This window comes from Notolepis coatsorum (assembly GCF_963971535.1).
Source record: "Notolepis coatsorum genome assembly, chromosome: 14".
Classification (NCBI taxonomy): domain Eukaryota; kingdom Metazoa; phylum Chordata; class Actinopteri; order Aulopiformes; family Paralepididae; genus Notolepis; species Notolepis coatsorum.
In genome coordinates, this window is record NC_140178.1 from 98,623,662 (window position 1) to 98,642,502 (window position 18,841).

The 18,841-nt window shown below is 42.7% G+C and overlaps 1 protein-coding gene across 1 annotated transcript in view; it reads left to right on the forward strand.

Annotated features, from left to right (window-relative positions):
• Positions 1 to 18,841, forward strand: part of btr30 (bloodthirsty-related gene family, member 30) — a gene marked incomplete at its 3' end in the record, with an annotated part of 74,578 nt that overhangs the window by 47,889 nt on the left and 7,848 nt on the right. Inside the window, exons 3-10 of the mRNA XM_084328722.1 lie at positions 899 to 1,330; positions 3,154 to 3,258; positions 3,767 to 3,862; positions 4,560 to 4,793; positions 7,445 to 7,625; positions 11,954 to 12,046; positions 13,448 to 13,483; positions 18,096 to 18,122. Coding sequence (XP_084184848.1) covers positions 899 to 1,330; positions 3,154 to 3,258; positions 3,767 to 3,862; positions 4,560 to 4,793; positions 7,445 to 7,625; positions 11,954 to 12,046; positions 13,448 to 13,483; positions 18,096 to 18,122 — 1,204 coding nt within the window. The remainder of the gene's footprint in view (positions 1 to 898; positions 1,331 to 3,153; positions 3,259 to 3,766; positions 3,863 to 4,559; positions 4,794 to 7,444; positions 7,626 to 11,953; positions 12,047 to 13,447; positions 13,484 to 18,095; positions 18,123 to 18,841) is intronic.

The following is an 18,841-nucleotide window of genomic DNA, read 5'->3' on the forward strand; positions in this document are numbered from 1 at the left end:
AACGAGGCCTCTCTTTCCGTGTATCGTCTCTCCTGTTCCTTCATCCTCGCTTCTAGGTTAGCCACGGTAGCTTCACATGCCTCCATCTTTCCATCCACCCCGTCTTTTATCTTTCTTTCCCAACTTGCCAATAAAGTTTTGTTTTGTTTCACCAGCTTTTCCTCCAACCGTGCAAATTCCCCCATTAACTGCTGGTCCCTCCTTTCCGCTTCTTCCTTCAACAGTGAGCACATGGCCTCCATTGTTTGTTGGTTTCTCTTCTCGGCTTCTTCTGACAAGAGCTCTCTCAATAGCGAGTGCATGTTTTCTATTGTCATAGCCGTCTTTCCTTCTCTCTCTCCAGTCTCCACACCCGCTGCTATCTCTTCCTTGCGTACCTCTTTGCCAGCGCTTATTTCAGCCCTACTAGCCATCTGTGTCCTGGTGTCTACCGCCGTTAGCTTCTTGCTAATCGCTCCTAGGCCCAAAGCCTCCGGTACATGGGTCTGTCTGTGCCTAGTGGAGCGTCTATTTATCTCCGACTCTCCATCGCCTTTTCCTTCCGAGTTTTCCATTTCATTTTCTCAATAGAGTAGTCTTGAAACTGTTTTCCCCTTCGCTTTTCTCGGGGGGTATTTGGATTTAAGCCGTGTTTTCAGATAGTTTAGTCAATTATCACCGGGAGCATGTGGTGCGAGTTGTCTACTGCACGGCCGCCATCTTGAAGTCCCTTGTTTACACTTGTTTACGTACTTTCAATTTTATACTTATATTATACTTATTTTATACTATCTTTTTTTTTTATCTAGCACACTCTCAGGAGCAAGACAGATAGAAGCGTTTCATGCAAAAGTGTTCTGTATTTCTGTATGATGACTAATAAAGAAACTTGAAACATGAACCTCGTCTCCGCCCCCAGGCCTGTATCGGAGGCTACTGGGCGTCTGCACCCGTCTGCACCTGTCCGCTGTGCAAAAGACAGTTTGCCGAGCGGCCGATGCTCAACATCAACAGAATCTTCGCTCACATCACGGAGCAGTACAAGATAAGCCTCTACGGCCCCGTGGCGGCCCCCAGGACGCTGCTGACGCCATCCATGTCGCCCATGAACCCCTTCTTGACGACGGCGGTGGCGCTGAGTGCGGAGCCGGGTGCGAAGCTGGTGATGTGCGACATCTGCTCGGGGATGAAGCAGCCCGCCGTTAGCTCCTGCCTCACGTGCACCGCCTCGTACTGCCAGGAGCACGTGAAGCCACACCACGCCACGGCCTTCTACGCCAGCCACCGCCTGCTGGACCCACAGGAGGCGCTGAAGGGACGCACCTGTACCATCCATCGCCGCCTGCTGGAGGTCAGTGGAGACGCAGCCACGCGAGAATGAACCGCAGTGTGTGTATATAGGGAGGTGTAGTCTGACGTCACTTAATTAGTTTCCCGCGCGGTCCACCCGTATTTAGGGATTTATCATTGGGAACATTTGTTATCGGCTATTGTAATAATTCTGCCTCATGAACATTGGCAAGCTTTCCATGTTTGCACAAAATGAGTTCCCTTCTATCACTAACATTATTGTTTAAGCATTTTTGGTTGAAATATACTTGGTTATAATAAGGTTGTTTAATTTGTCGTTAAAAAAAGAACTACACTTACCAGTAGAACGCCTGTCGATGAATACACACAGAAAGGTACACCATGGCCAATGTTCATGCTTTATATGTTTTAAACAAGACGATTTAGAAATGTTTCCATTGGAAATGCATTGCGATTTCAAGAGGGGTGGACCACGCGGGAAGCGGCAATGACGTAACCACTACACCTCCCTATAGGCCTCTGGTAGTGTGCTTCATCACAGGCACCAGTTACTGTATAAAGACTATAGTGAGTCACTATAGAAACAGCCATACTATAGTGATTCATCATACATTTCTATGATAATCCACTACAGAAATACCATGGTGAATCACTACAGTATTTCTATATGGTAAATTTATAGTGTATAGTAAAAAAAATACTACAAAAAACACAGGAATACTTCAGGTTTTTACTATATTTTCATACAGGGATACATAGTGTACACACACATCTGGTCACTTTTAACTAATCAGCTAATTTTATTCAACTAAAACGGTGTAAAATGCCATTAATAAATGGTTCAAATTAATTGAATTCAGCTCAATTCGATTTCAAATGGCACATAGTCTTTTTTATTATGTATAGGTTACTAATAATTATTTAATAAATATGAATTAACCCCAATCCCAGTTTTTACAGTGCAGATAGGTTTGGATATTTAAAACAGCGGATCAGTGGGATCAGTTCAGTTTTCTCTTGAGTCCTATGGAACATATTTATTAAGTATTTTCTAAGGGGAAAGTCTCAAGTCAAATGTAACCTGTATAGACTCTTGCTTAACATAATTTCCCCTTAAATATCTCCTTAGGCAGATTAAAAGTTGAGAACTATTTTCCTCTACATCCTAGGGCATTGCCGTGTACGGGTTATTTATCTGCCAGTTCCCAGCACATCTGTGATGAGCGACACTCGAAGCAGTCTGGATGCCTGAATACTTTTACCAACGGATTTCCAGTTCCGCGTTCGCGTTCTGCGCTCTGATTGGCCACTGACGTTTCTGGTTGCGCCAATCGTGTGACGGCAAGTTCTGCCACCGGTTAAGCTTAGGCACTCTTTCAAAGTTGGTTAAGGTTAGAGTTTGTCTTAGAGCAGGGCGATAGAACACCAGCCCTGATTCCAAACTCTAACCTTAACCAACTTCGAAAGAGTCGCCTAAGCTTAACCAGTGATAGAACTAGGCGTTAGGTAGTTTGCTGCTGTTCGAGGCGGAAATGGGCGCGTCGCGCGATTGGGCGCACATGTCACATGACCAGAAACGTCAGTGGCCAATCAGATCGCACCAGAAACGTCAGTGGCCAATCAGATCGCAGAACGCGGAACTGGAAATCCGTTGGCAAAAGAATAGACGCAGTCTGGATACCATGTGACCATGAACTAGGATGGCACACATCCCTTTACATCTCCCTGCTGTCTGGGATCAAATTTGATATAATAATAAACCTTTGCATCTCCTGAACAAACTAAATATCTTATAACATCCGTGTGTGTGTGTGTGTGTGTGTGTGTGTGTGTGTGTGTGTGTGTGTGTGTGTGTGTGTCCAGGTGTACTGTAGGACTTGCCAGCGGTGTATTTGTGCCATCTGTGTACTGGAGGAACATCGGAGACACACAACTGTCTCTGTCCAGACTGAGAGACTCTGCAAACAGGTGAGAGAGAGAGGGAGAGGGAAGGGAGGGAGAGATTCAGTGAGTGAGTTAGAACATGTGGATGAGTGATTGTGTTAATTCTAACTCACTGAAACACACTCACAATCACTCATCCACACATTCTAACTCACTGAAACACACTCACAATCACTCATCCACACATTCTAACTCACTGAAACACACTCACAATCACTCATCCACACATTCTAACTCACTGAAACACACTCTCAATCACTCATCCACACATTCTAACTCACTGAAACACGCTCTCAATCACTCATCCACACATTCTAACTCACTGAAACACACTCTCAATCACTCATCCACACATTCTAACTCACTGAAACACACTCTCAATCACTCATCCACACATTCTAACTCACTGAAACACACTCTCAATCACTCATCCACACGTTCTAACTCCACATCCCTCCCTCCCTCCCTCCCTCCCTCCCTCCCTCCCTCCCTCCCTCCCTCCCTCCCTCCTGCCATCCACCCTTCTCTCCAGAAACTGATAGGGAAGACTGAGCTTGAGATCCAGAATCGCATCGAGGGGAAGAACCGTCGTCTGACGGATCTGAAGGAGAGACTGGACGGCATCAGGGTAAACGCATGAATAATATAACGTCTATTGAATAATATAATGTCTATATAAAAATAATATACAATAATATAATGTCTATATAATAATATAATGTCTATAACACTGTGATGTATGTTTCAGGTGAGGCTAAATAACACTGATGTATGTTTCAGATGAGGCTGAATAACACTGTGATGTATGTTTCAGATAAGGTTGAATAACACTGTGATGTATGTTTCAGATAAGGTTGAATAACACTGTGATGTATGTTTCAGATAAGGTTGAATAACACTGTGATGTATGTTTCAGATAAGGTTGAATAACACTGTGATGTATGTTTCAGATAAGGTTGAATAACACTGTGATGTATGTTTCAGATAAGGTTGAATAACACTGTGATGTATGTTTCAGATAAGGTTGAATAACACTGTGATGTATGTTTCAGATAAGGTTGAATAACACTGTGATGTATGTTTCAGATAAGGTTGAATAACACTGTGATGTATGTTTCAGATAAGGTTGAATAACACTGTGATGTATGTTTCAGATAAGGTTGAATAACACTGTGATGTATGTTTCAGATAAGGTTGAATAACACTGTGATGTATGTTTCAGATAAGGTTGAATAACACTGTGATGTATGTTTCAGATAAGGTTGAATAACACTGTGATGTATGTTTCAGATAAGGCTGAATAACACTGTGATGTGTTTTTCCAGAACTATGCCAACGCCGAACAGGGTGAGCTGGAGAATCTGTTGGAGGAGGTGACCCGCGGGGTGGACAGGATACGCTCTGAGCTGATGGGCGGGATCCTGGACAAACGGACCAATGTGGAGTCAAAGGGGGAGGGGCTAGTGAGCCGCCTGGAGGCGGAGCTAAGCCAGATGTGGGAGAAGAGGAAAAAACTGGAGACCCAGGCCACCAGTCAGGATCACATATCATTTCTACAGGTGCGGGACTCAAACCCATGTTAGCTAGGATCACATAGACATTTAATCTACAGGGTGGAATGGAACGCCAGAAAATGACCACATTATGCTCTCTGTGAGTAAAACGCAGAGGCTAGGATCCCTGTCAGGTTTCTACAGGCTGAAACGAAACAACACAATTAGGCCACGTGGACTTTCTGCAGGTACAAAAAAAAAAAAAAAAAAAAACGGTACAATAACAAGACCACATAGGATTTCAGTAGATGAGATACAAACCAACCAAGAACACATGCAGACGAGTAGCAGGGTGAGCTTGAGAATCTGCTGGAGGAATCAGAATCAGAAAGGCCTTTATTGTAAGTAAACTTGCACATACAAGGAATTTGTCTTGGTCTTTTGGTGCATCAACATTAACAGACAATTAAAGTAAAATAAAATGGAATATATAAACTAAATTAGGATAAAAAATACAATAGAATATAATATAGGACAGGGCTGTATAATTGTGCAGGATTGTAGTGGAATATAGACACTAAATTAGAATAAAAATACAGTGCAATTGTGCAAAATAATACGTGGTCCAGGAAGGGTGAGTTAATGTAACACATTGTGACAGATGCTTGTGTTGGTATAAGATAAGATAAGATATTCCTTTATTGATCCCCTTGGGGAAATTCAGGCATCATAGCAGCATGGGGGAAGGGGGGGGGGGGGTACAGGTAGTAAAAACAACACAAGCGGTGTAAACAAATAGGTCAATATAGTGTGTAGTGTCTATGGGGAGAGGAGATGAGGTGTCAGTGGGTCCAGAGCCTTGTTGATGAGGTCGCTTTGTGGACAAGGAGCGTAAGTGGAGGAGATGTCACACTACCAACATCTTGCGTCATGTCCTGTATAATATAATGGTATAATAACACACGCTCAGTTACAATTTGTCTGCATTTCTCTTAAACCCTTTCACTACCACACTACCAAAATGGTTAACCCTTTTCACTGCGACAATCAATGTTAACCATTCCACTGTCACACGAAAAAAGGGTTGTAACACTTTCACAACCACACTACAGAAGGTTAACCCTTTCACTACCACGCGACAGACGGTTAACGGGTCTGTAGTGTGGTAGTGAAAGGGTTAACCTTCTGTAGTGTGGTAGTGAAAGGGTTAAATTTGGTCCCCAAAACACTCCACCAGTGCAATCTGAGCATGACGTCCCGAACCCCCATCTCCCATCGAGTGAGAATTCTCGTTTGCCTTCAAAGCCATTCTAAACAAAAAAGAAGTTCCTCTCACGGCGTTCTGAAAAAAATAAGTCTCAGAAAGGCAGCACCCCCTGCCGATTTAAAGTTCCAACGTGCCTGGTGCTACCAGTGTTGCGTTCCTCATATCAACACTGGTTGCACGCACGCTAATGACGCCACGTGCACGCGCGCTCCCGCGCATGCGCATAAATGTTCCCTCGCATAAGGACAGACTAAAGACGGTGCCTAATTGCCTCTACGAATGGAATGTAACACCTGACGACCGGCGCTATTGATATGCAAAGTAGCCAGGTGGGTACTGCGAGTTGGCGCATCAGTCGAGTGCAGCGCATTCCTGTGTGCACACGCGTGCACATCCGTGCGTGCACGCGCTTCTGCTCACAACTTTGGTTGCACGGCGTGCAACCCCGTCCCACGAGCAACGCATCACTGGGTGCTACCAGTGGTGGTGAAGGAGGCAATTTCCACCCTACGTTGCAAAGCACTTTGAGTCTGAGAAAAGCGCTATATAAATCTAATTTATTATAATGACGATACATTTTAATCTAATCGAAGACAATATAATGCAGCGCAATGCAATGTGACATGACTAGACCTGGTTAGAACCTGTCACTCAAGATTAAAAGCTGTGATTCACTTGTGTTCCTGTATAGACTGGAAGCTAACACATCCTTCCATCTTCTCTCCTTCTCTCTTCTCTCCTTGTCTCTTCTCTCCTTGTCTCCTCTCCTCTTCGTCTCTTCTCTCCTCTCTTCATCTCTTCTCTCCTTGTCTTTTCTCTCCTTGTCTCCTCTCCTCTTCGTCTCTTCTCTCCTCTCTTCGTCTCTCCCCTCTTCGTCTCTTCTCTCCTCTCTTCGTCTCTTCTCTCCTTGTCTCCTCTCCTCTTCGTCTCTTTTCTCCTTGTCTCTTCTCCTCTTCGTCTCTTTTCTCCTTGTCTCTTCTCCTCTTCGTCTCTTCTCTCCTTGTCTCTTCTCCTCTTCGTCTCTTCTCTCCTCTCCTCTTTGTCTCTTCTCTCCTTGTCTCCTCTCCTCTTCGTCTCTTCTCTCCTTGTCTCTTCTCCTCTCCTCTTCGTCTCTTCTCTCCTCTCTTCATCTCTTCTCTCCTTGTCTCTTCTCCTCTTCATCTCTTCTCTCCTCCTCTCTTCATATCTTCTCTCCTTGTCTCTTCTCCTCTTCGTCTCCTCTCTCCTCTCTTCATCTCTCATCTTTTGTCTCCTCTCTCCATCTCTCATCTTTTGTCTCCTCTCTTCATCTCTTCTCTCCTTGTCTCTTCTCCTCTTCTCGCCTTGTCTCTTCTCCTCTCATCTTCTCTCTTATCTCTTCTTGTCGCTTCTCTTCTCCTCTCTTCATCTCTCCTCTCTTCGTCTCTTCTGTCATCTCTTCTCTCCTTGTCTCTTCTCTCCTCTCTTTCAGGATTTCGCGGAGGCCAGTGCTCCTCTGGACGCGACCTCTGACCTTGGGGAGCTGGATGAGGAGGCAGGGCTCTCCCTCCACTTCCAGCTGGGGGAGGTGAAGAGCGCTCTGGTGGAGGCGAGGGAGAAGCTGGATGACATCAGGATGGGAGAGGTCCGGTCCAGAGGCTCCAGAGGCTCCAGTGAGTCCACTGTTGTTATTGTATACAGTATACACTATACGGTATACAGTATATAATCCACTCCAGTTAGTACATTGTTGTTATTGTACTACACTCCATTTAGTACACTGTTGTTATTGTACTACCTTATTGTATATAGTATACACTACAGTATACTATATACAGTATATAATCCACTCCAGTTAGTACACTGTTGTTATTGTACTACACTCCATTTAGTACACTGTTGTTATTGTACTACCTTATTGTATATAGTATACACTACAGTATACTATATACAGTATATAATCCACTCCAGTTAGTACACTGTTGTTATTGTACTACCTTATTATATATAGTATACACTATACAGTATACAGTATATAATCCTGGGCGGGGCGTAGAGGTAGAGCAGTCGTCTGGCAATCCGGAGGTTCCCGGTTCGATTCCTGCTCCTCCCGGGCAGCAAGTCGATGTGTCCTTGAGCAAGACACTTAACCCCTAATTGCTCCCAATGAGAAGGTTGGCACCTTGCATGGTTGCCTCCGCCGTCGGTGTGTGAGTGAATGGGTAAAATGTGAGTAACAAATTGTAAAGCGCTTTGGATAAAAGTGCTATATAAAAAAGCAGCCATTTACCATTTATATACAGTATATAATCCACTCCAGTTAGTACACTGTTGTTATTGTACTACCTTATTGGGTAACACTTTATAATAACACTCAGTTATAAGACCTTTATAAGGTATTTGTAGATAATGAACTAATCATGAACAAATCATTTATTTTTATATACATTCGTAAAATTATTATTAAATCATTTATAACTATATTTGTATAACATTTACAAATTAGTTCTACATTATTTATAACTCATTATCAACATTGTTTGTACTTGATTTGTTCATCATTAAATAATGTTGTTTAATGTGTAGTAACACATTTGTAGATGCTTTGAAAAATGGATATGAAAAAACGACTATACTGTACCTATTTGTTCATGTTCAACAAATGATTTGTTAAGACATTCATAAAACATCTATAAATCATTTGCAGATGCTATTGTGTGCCCTAATCTGAAGTGAAGCCTATTCATCATTAACAAATGTCTAATAGAGTTAATTATTTGTTTACTTTTTCATCACCTGTTACAAATGTTGTAGACAGCTTTCGGTTACACCCTTCTTTGTGTTACGAATGGAACGTTTGGTTGGCATGGTGGTGTGTGGAACCCAATTGCAGCAGATCCACATGGAGAGAATTGACAGGAGGCGGAATGCGTGGTTGGCTCTTTCAAAATAACGTGCACTTTAATTGTGAAACACGGAGCATAATATAAAAAGGAAACACTTAGAAACTAGAAAAGAAAAGAGAGACCGTGGTCTCAAAAATGAAATAAACACAACTACACAGAGTACTCACAACGGTGACAGCAAACAAAAGTAATGACCCAGCAAAGGACTGCTGGGCCAACCACACTTAAATACAGGGACTAATTAGAGACAAGAGGATGATTAGTGAATGACACACAGCTGGGGAGATGACTAAACAGAAAACAACACAAGGTACATATACAAAACATGACCAGACCAAACGCACATAGATACAACACAAGGGAGACGAAACTAAATTAGACAACGGTGCACAGCACCGACAACAGATGAACATGCAACAGATTAGCGATGACAGACAGGACATTAATAAGTAAAAGATAACAAAAATGAATACACTGAACTAGGCCACCTGGTGGTTGAGAGCCGTAGTTCAGGTGTGGGATATGTCCATGGACAAATGGGGGTTGTGGAGCAGGACCGGGGGGACCGTTACACTTTGTGACATCAAACAGTGACAGAATTAGGACTATAGATAAATGCAATGTTATTAACATATAAAACACATGTGCATTAGGACCCAGGAGTACGCTGGCCGCGTCTATATTAAAGCCAGCCCAAGAGTGCTTCCGCATTCGCCTGATTGGCCCCGGTAACGCAATGCAATGCGCATTTTCTCGCTCACTCATAACTCGCTCACTCATAACGCCATAACGTTATTTCGCAAGCCCAGCTGTCAGAAACTGTACATTGTAACGTTAACACAGCCCAGCTGTCAACTGTACTTTGTAATGTTATGTTATTTCGGGCGTTTTATTCATAACAAACATTGACGCGATTCCGCCAACACATATGTAATATTAATAGGTTTTGCTATGCATAGAATAACAGAACAGATTGACAGGGGGTGACAAAGCACTGGGCATTTATTTAAAAAGCTGTCAACTGTACTTTGTAACGTTATGTTATTTTGGGCATTCATAACGTTATTTCGCGTGACTGTACATTGTAATGTTAACACAGCCCAGCTGTCAACTGTACTTTGTAACGTTATGTTATTTCTGGGCTGTGTTAACGTTACAATGTACAATCGCGCGAAATAACGTTATGAATGCCCGAAATAACATAACGTTACAAAGTACAGTTGACAGCTTTTTAAATAAATGCCCAGTGCTTTGTCACCACCTGTCAATCTGTTCTGTTATTCTATGCATAGCAAAACCATTACATATGTGTTGGCGGAATCGCGTCAATGTTTGTTATGAATAAAATGCCCGAAATAACATAACATTACAAAGTACAGTTGACAGCTGGGCTGTGTTAACGTTACAATGTACAGTCGCGCGAAATAACGTTATGAATACCCGAAATAACATAACATAACGTTACAAAGTACAGTTGACAGCTGGGCTGTGTTAACGTTATGTAATGGGAATTATTAAAGGACAAACGATGAGCCGCTTACATTAATCATTCTGAGTCATTATTAATAATAATAGAAAGGTTTATTTAATAAAGAAAGTTCATGACAGCGTGGCCACGCTGCCAGGCCAGTCACCCGCCAGAGACAGACATGTTTACCCCCTAGCGTCTGACAGGGGACTGACCTAGAGGCCTGGTCAGACATACAATTGAATACATGAAATTACGTAGAAGAAAACAAAATGGCTGGTTAGAGAAATTAATAATACGACTATGTTATGGCTAAGCCTGGAAGGAAAAACAGCTCCATCTTACAGTTCCCATGACCTTGGGTTATGGCTCTATGGCTGGTAGAAACAGCAACTTCGTTACGACTGAGAGAATGATAGAGTAATCTTAAAGAGACATACACACATTAACCAGTAAATCTGGTTGGACTGAAACTCTAGCTGTATGACATGATAAAATAACAGAGACTCATAATGACATGATAATATATTCCACGACAGTTACAATGTACAGGCGCGCGAAATAACGTTATGAATAAAATGCCCGAAATAACATAACGTTACAATGTACAGTTGACAGCTGGGCTGTGTTAACGTTACAATGTACAGTTTCTGACAGCTGGGCTCGTGAAATAACGTTATGGCGTTATGAGTGAATCTGGTCCTCGTTTGGATAATATGTATTCCATTTCCGCGAGTGAGGGGCAAAAAAGAAAATGCGCATTGCATTGCGTTACCGGGGCCAATCAGGCGAATGCAAAAGCACCCTTGGGGCTGGCTTTAATATAGACGCACCCTGGCCAGGGTGTAGACGGAAGAAAGCTACAAATGAAAAAACACAAAGCTACAAATGTGTTACTACACATTAAACAACATTATTTAATGATGAACAAATCAAGTACAAACAATGTTGATAATGAGTTATAATGTAGAACTAATTTGTAAATGTTATACAAATATAGTTATAAATGATTTAATAATAATTTACGAATGTATATAAATGATTTGTTCATGATTAGTTCATTATCTACAAATACCTTTATAAAGGTCTTATAACTGAGTGTTATTATAAAGTGTTACCCCTTATTGTATATAGTATAAAATACAGTGTACTATATACAGTATACAATCCACTCTAGTAAGTACAGTTTTGTTATTGTACTACTTGTAAAACGCCTTGTACTTGTAAAACGCCTCTCCCGGAGTTTTAAGCTAGGCTAGTGGTACATAACCGCTTCCATTCATTTGTGCTAACCTAGGCTAGTTTACAGCTGGATAGCTTTCTACTGAACGCGCAGATTCGCTTTCTCCTTGTCTCGACGCTGGAGAAGACTGTTAGCGTATTTCCCATAATGTTGGCATTTTCCTTCTTAAAGTAGAGGCTCAGGCAGGCCAGGCAGGAGACTGTAGTGGAAGAATTGTCTCTGTAAGAAGACGTGTTAAGATAAGATCAGATAAGTTATTTCTTTATTGATCCCCTTGGGGGAAATCAGCACTTCAGACTTGCAGTGTGAACACAGCCCATGCAGCTTTGTCTGTTACTTGGTATTTGTGTGGGTAAAATAAATCTGCTGTTCTCTGTGTTCTAGTTACATCATATGATGGCATGATGAACAGTGAGAGCATGATGAGTATGAGAGGAAGTACTGCCAGCATCAAGAAGAGCCAGTGGTCTCTGAGAGGTGGGTCCAATCAAAGATACTCCAATACAAGCTGTGCCAATGGGGACGTCTTTGTGTAGCTCATGTGACATATTACAGGAAGTGAGAAGGCCTTGGTTAGTCTCCCTTTTAGCCTCCCTTTTATAAAGTATCTGGTACATTTAAAAGGTTCTTACCACTAAGTCATTATGTGGGAGGTTGCGACCCTCTCTGCGCCGCCCCCTGTCCCCCTGTCTCCGGCTGTCTCGGAGCGATGACCGGAGTGTTGAACGTCCCGTGATTAAGACGGGGAGGACGCGACCCTCTTTGTGCCGCCCCTGTGCCTCAAATAGATCCGCTATCAGCTCTATCTTTAATCTTTCAAAATGTTCAGTTGCTATCGCTATCAGCTCCATCTTAAATTTTTCAAAATGTTCAGTTGCTATTGCATGCACTCATCTGTGTTTCACTATACACATGAGTGCATGCTTACCAACTGTCCATCTGCAACACTACTATCACCGACATCTAAGAAGGGAGATCCCCCCTTGAATGGCCCTTCTAAGGTTTCGCTCCTCCACTCTGCCTGTGGTGCATTTTTTCCTATTGCTAGGTTTTAGTGAGTTTTTCCTTACCTTTGCGTGGGGTATGTCTGGGAGTGTTTGCATTCATTCATTTATTTTGCATTTATTTTAAATTTGTTGGACCTTATGGTGTTCTTGTTTTGTTCTAGACTTATTGTTATGTTTCTTCTTGACTTGTTTAAAGAAGACGTGTCCGGCCTTACAAATAAATTTGATTTGATTTATTATTATTATGAATAGGCTATCTTAATCTAAACATGTAGTGGATGTATTCATCTAAACATGTAGTGGATTTATTCATCTAAACATGTAGTGGATTTATTAATCTAAACATGTAGTGGATTTATTAATCTAAACATGTAGTGGATTTATTCATCTAAACATAATAATAATAATAATAATAATAATAATAATAATAATAATAATAATAATAATAATAATAATAATAATAATAATAATAATAATATCTTAAATTTATATAGCGCCTTTCAGGAGACCCAAGGCGCTTAACAGGGGGGGGGGCAGCTAAGGGAAGGGGACATGTAGTGGATTTATTCATCTAAATGTTTAGTGGATTTATTCATCTAAACATGCAGTGGATTTATTAATCCAAATATTTAGTGGATTTATTAAAGGTATCCAATGGAGGGGGAGCGCAAGGGCATGTTTACATCTATGTCACCCCTGTGCGTGATATAAAGTTTTCAGGAACCCCTTTCCTCCTCCCGTGCGCTATTGCAGCAGATTTCAACAACTATTGGTCAAGAACTCCATTGGATACATTTAATCTAAACGTGTAGTGGATTTATTCATCTTGTTCTGTAACATTTGCTCTGTTGTTCTCTTTGTGCTCCCTCAGATTCTGTAGCGCTGAAGAAGATCAAGCCTGGTTCAAGTACGAGTCAGTCTGTCCCTTTGTCTTGTGTGTCCCTCCCTCCCTCCCTCCCTCCCTCCCTCCCTCCCTCAGTGTGTCTGTCTCCAGCCCGATCTAGCTTAAAATAATGTAAATAAAGTACTTATCGACCACAGGAAAAAGGTACATATTGTACGTTATGTTATAGTACCTATAAGTAATATATTATTGACATATTTATGTATTTACAAATAAGGACATATATTACATATTCAGTCAATGTTAACTGTTTTCAGAAACCCCCAGGATGCTTGCTTGGGAGGCAAGTGCCTTTACCTCAAGACAACGGAGACACACTTTTCTGATGGCCTCGCCCAAACCCTAATCTTAACCCTAACCTTTGATATCTTAACCATGTTAAACATTAAAACAAATTGCCATCATAGTATTGCTGTGTTTGTAGGTTGGTGGTTTAGTCTAGTGGTCAGAGCTGTGTTTGTATCAGGGTGGGTGGTTTAGTTTGTCTGCGTTTAGTTGTCTGCGTTTAGTCTGCGTTTAGTCTGCGTTTAGTCTGGAGCGTAACAGTAAGAAGCATTTTGTATGAAAGTATTCTGTACTTCTGTATGACAACTATTAAAGAAACTTGAAACTTGTATAGTGGTCAGAGCTGTGTTTGTATCAGGGTGGGTGGGTGTCTTAGTCTAGTGGTGAGAGCTGTGTTTGTATCAGGGTGGGTGGGTGTCTTAGTCTAGTGGTGAGAGCTGTGTTTGTATCAGGGCGGGTGTCTTAGTCTAGTGGTGAGAGCTGTGTTTGTATCAGGGTGGGTGGTTTAGTCTAGTGGTGAGAGCTGTGTTTGTATCAGGGTGGGTGGGTGTCTTAGTCTAGTGGTGAGAGCTGTGTTTGTATCAGGGTGGGTGGTTTAGTCTAGTGGTGAGAGCTGTGTTTGTATCAGGGCGGGTGTCTTAGTCTAGTGGTGAGAGCTGTGTTTGTATCAGGGCGGGTGTCTTAGTCTAGTGGTGAGAGCTGTGTTTGTATCAGGGTGGGTGGTTTAGTCTAGAGGTGAGAGCTGTGTTTGTATCAGGATGGGTGGGTGTCTTAGTCTAGTGGTGAGAGCTGTGTTTGTATCAGGGTGGGTGGTTTAGTCTAGTGGTGAGAGCTGTGTTTGTATCAGGGTGGGTGGGTGTCTTAGTCTAGTGGTGAGAGCTGTGTTTGTATCAGGGTGGGTGTCTTAGTCTAGTGGTGAGAGCTGTGTTTGTATCAGGGTGGGTGGGTGTCTTAGTCTAGTGGTGAGACCTGTGTTTGTATCAGGGTGGGTGTCTTAGTCTAGTGGTGAGACCTGTGTTTGTATCAGGGTGGGTGTCTTAGTCTAGTGGTGAGAGCTGTGTTTGTATCAGGGTGGGTGGTTTAGTCTAGTGGTGAGAGCTGTGTTTGTATCAGGGTGGGTGGGTGTCTTAGTCTAGTGGTGGGAGCTGTGTTTGTATCAGGGTGGGTGGGTGTCTTAGTCTAGTGGTGAGAGCTGTGTTTGTATCAGGGTGGGTGGGTGTCTTAGTCTAGTGGTGAGAGCTGTGTTTGTATCAGGGTGGGTGTCTTAGTCTAGTGGTGAGAGCTGTGTTTGTATCAGGGTGGGTGGTTTAGTCTAGTGGTGAGAGCTGTGTTTGTATCAGGGTGGGTGTCTTAGTCTAGTGGTGAGAGCTGTGTTTGTATCAGGGTGGGTGGGTGGTTTAGTCTAGTGGTGAGAGCTGTGTTTGTATCAGGGTGGGTGGTTTAGTCTAGTGGTGAGAGCTGTGTTTGTATCAGGGTGGGTGTCTTAGTCTAGTGGTGAGAGCTGTGTTTGTATCAGGGTGGGTGTCTTAGTCTAGTGGTGAGAGCTGTGTTTGTATCAGGGTGGGTGGTTTAGTCTAGTGGTGGGAGCTGTGTTTGTATCAGGGTGGGTGGTTTAGTCTAGTGGTGAGAGCTGTGTTTGTATCAGGGTGGGTGGGTGTCTTAGTCTAGTGGTGAGAGCTGTGTTTGTATCAGGGTGGGTGGGTGTCTTAGTCTAGTGGTGAGAGCTGTGTTTGTATCAGGGTGGGTGACTTAGTCTAGAGGTGAGAGCTGTGTTTGTATCAGGGTGGGTGGGTGTCTTAGTCTAGTGGTGGGAGCTGTGTTTGTATCAGGGTAGGTGGGTAATTTAGTCTAGTGGTGAGCACTCGCCCACAATAATTTTCTGTTTGACAGTGAAGTTTTTCATCCCACATGCCATTGCTCTGATGAATTCCTATCTTTTCATTATTAACCTTGGTACTGGTTAGGTAGCTGAATCTCTGTCTGTGTTTGTGTTGTTGTTGTTTCTCTTTTGTCTATGTATTGGGCTGTTTTGGGCCAATGTCTTTGGTGCCTGTATGGTGTTTGTACTGTGTTGTCTTGTTGATTGCAACCATGGTGGAGCCAAAGATACATTTCCACGAAAGTGGACAAATAAAAATTATATATCCGTCTATCTATGAATATGCAAGTTGGCAACAAGCACCCTTTGATATTTACCAGGAATTCTGTGTATGCTGAAACTAAAGGTGTCGGGTTTCCACACATTGGTCCATGATAGGTTCAACACATGGTAATCGTATTTCAGGGAAGTACAGAGAAGCTCTCCCTCTCCAGGGGAAGAATGTGAATGTTCTACATAACATAGTCAAAGGCATTCTTCCAAGAGTTAACCACAAAAGACACGTATGTGAGTGGAGGGGATCTGTAATACAGGCAGATGAATGGTACAAAACTAAATCATATAGATTGGTGTGGACACTTGGCTCTGTGATGGGTTCAAGATTTATTTGTCACATGCATACACGAGACATGTAGTGAAATGAAGGTGGCCATGCCCGCCTTGATTGTGCAAAAAATACAATCAAATAGAATAATAAAATAGACATGCTAAAAGTAATAAGAATATAATACAATGCTAAGTGTTGTGAAGGATCAGATTAAACCGAATATGTATATTTATTTATATATATATATTTAATTGTATTTGTATATCGTTTGATATCCCCTGTATATTCCTTGTACAATATGCATTGAATATCCCCGTTTCTACTAAACAGCCCATAATAGTTTCATTCTACCATTGGACGAGAACCTGGCGCCAGGTTGCCATACCCCTAGGTCCAAGTTCAATCGTGCCGCCTAACATGTCGAGGCAACCCCCGGTTCCGCGCAGTAATATGCCGGGCGAAATACGAATGGTACTATTTGTTCATAGCGCATATATATATGGCGCTCGTAAAGTAGAACTTTCTTTTAGTCCAGTTCTTTACCCTCCAACAGAGTGACAGACGCAAAAGCCTCCCCACGACGCACGTGCGGTGTAGTAAGGCCTACTTGGCCCAGAATAGGCATTGAGATATCGTGTAGATTAATAGTTGAATGGTCATAGTTTGGCACCATACCGTCGAGTTGGACGTATTCTATTAAGCTAATAATAGTCTATTTATGTATGGTGCATCGTTCGGTTAGAGTTCTACAGTTATCAGTACCCCCATCGTTCCTGACGTTATCTGGACGCTTAACCAGGCTGGTCAGACCCCTAGTGGTGATTGCATCCGAGGAGCTCCGGGCCAAGAGCGACTGGACCTGTATATTGGATTACTCTACCCAGACGACGGCGAGCCTTCCACGGCTTGGATTATGCTTTGTGTGCTTTGATTATTCCATGGATAAAGGCCAACACTGCTGAGTGTTGGAATTACCCCCCGGAGAGGACTCCAGGTGAGACGGCGCTCTACACGTGAGGTCGCCTCACGTCTCTCCGTTGTGGACCGGCAGATACCGTTCCACAGAGGGTCCAGCTGTGTTCGTCTGCGGCCCGAGGTTCTGTGGGCACCGTGTCCAAGACTTTGGATTCTCCCAAGACACCGTCGGCCAGATGGGATACCGCCAGCGGCTTCTCTAACCCCCCCCCTCCTACTGTCTTACAACCAGCGGGACCCCCCCCCCCCCCCTTAGTGTATCCAGCTATAATCATTTAAGTACCTTCGCTATCGTTTCCTAAATATTCCAGGTTGTATACTTACTCCCTGCGCAACCAGAGATTGGACATTCAATGTTGATTTACCTACGAATACTCATTTGCCATAAAAGTGCATATTCCATATTTCAAATCATAAATGTAATTAAGTGATCGTTGTATACACCCTTTGCTGTATTAAACCTTCGATTTGGTACATTTGTGTTGGTTCGTTTCATCAGGTGGGAAAGTGTTCATCATACTTATATCTTGTACTGGGTGGCCAGAAGTTAAAGTACATGAGGTAGTGGTATTAAATATCATATCTAACAATACAGTCAGGGAATTGTACCCCTCAGTTACACTAAGCTTTAAGAATAAGGTAATGAGTACTATATACAATAATATACAGTTATGTTTTTTTAAAGTGACCTTTTTTGTAGTGCGTTTGTGTGTGAGAGAGTGCAAGTGAGGATGTGTGGTGTGTGCGCTTGTGTGTGGAGAGATCAGTGTTCTGATGGCCTGGGGGAAGAAGCTGAGTCCGAGTCTCTCTGGGTGGTTCTGCTGCCATGTCTTTCCACCCCAGGTCCTCTCAGTCATGTTCCAAAATGTACTGTTCATTTCCCTCATATTGGCAGCTTCCTAATCAGACCTTTTGTTTATCTGTTCCAGGCCTGAAGAAGGTTCGACCCTATCTAGGTGAGCTGACTCTATTAGAAGACAAGTCTCCTGGGAAGAACCTGGATAAGTTCCACGTGACATTTTTCAACAACACAATCACAGAATTAATCATAATTTTGCTTGAATGATGATTAATATGCCATTTGATGGGTGCTTTTATCCAAAATAATTATGACACTCATAATCTTCAGTGTGATTGCACTTCCTGAGTGTGATTGCACTTCCTGAGTGTGATTGTACTTCCTGTGTGTGATTGCACTTCCTGAGTGTGATTGTACTTCCTGAGTGTGATTGCACTTTCTGTGTGGTGTGATTTTTTTTTTTCCCCGAAGGGCTCTGGGATAGAAATGTCCGCCTTCGCCTTGTATATATATATTCTCTGCTTCGAAGTTGTTATGCTTTGGCCCGCTTTCGAAGTGGGTTATGCTTAGAGCTTGGAATCAGGGCTGGTGGTCCATCGCCCTGCTCTAAAGATAAACTCTAAGCATAACCCACTTCGAAAGAGGGCCAAAGCATAACCACTTCGAAGCGGAGAATATTATGTACAAGGCGGAAGAGCCCTTCGGAGCTAAACTAATCAGAGAGGGTCTTTGCTGTACGCGGGCTAGCCAATCGGAGAGCGTCTTCGCAAACTGCGGCTATGAAAAAAAATCACGCTTCTGTGTGTGATTGCACTTCCTGTGTAGAATTGCATTTCCTGTGTGTGATTGCACTCCCAAGTGTGATTGTACTTTCTG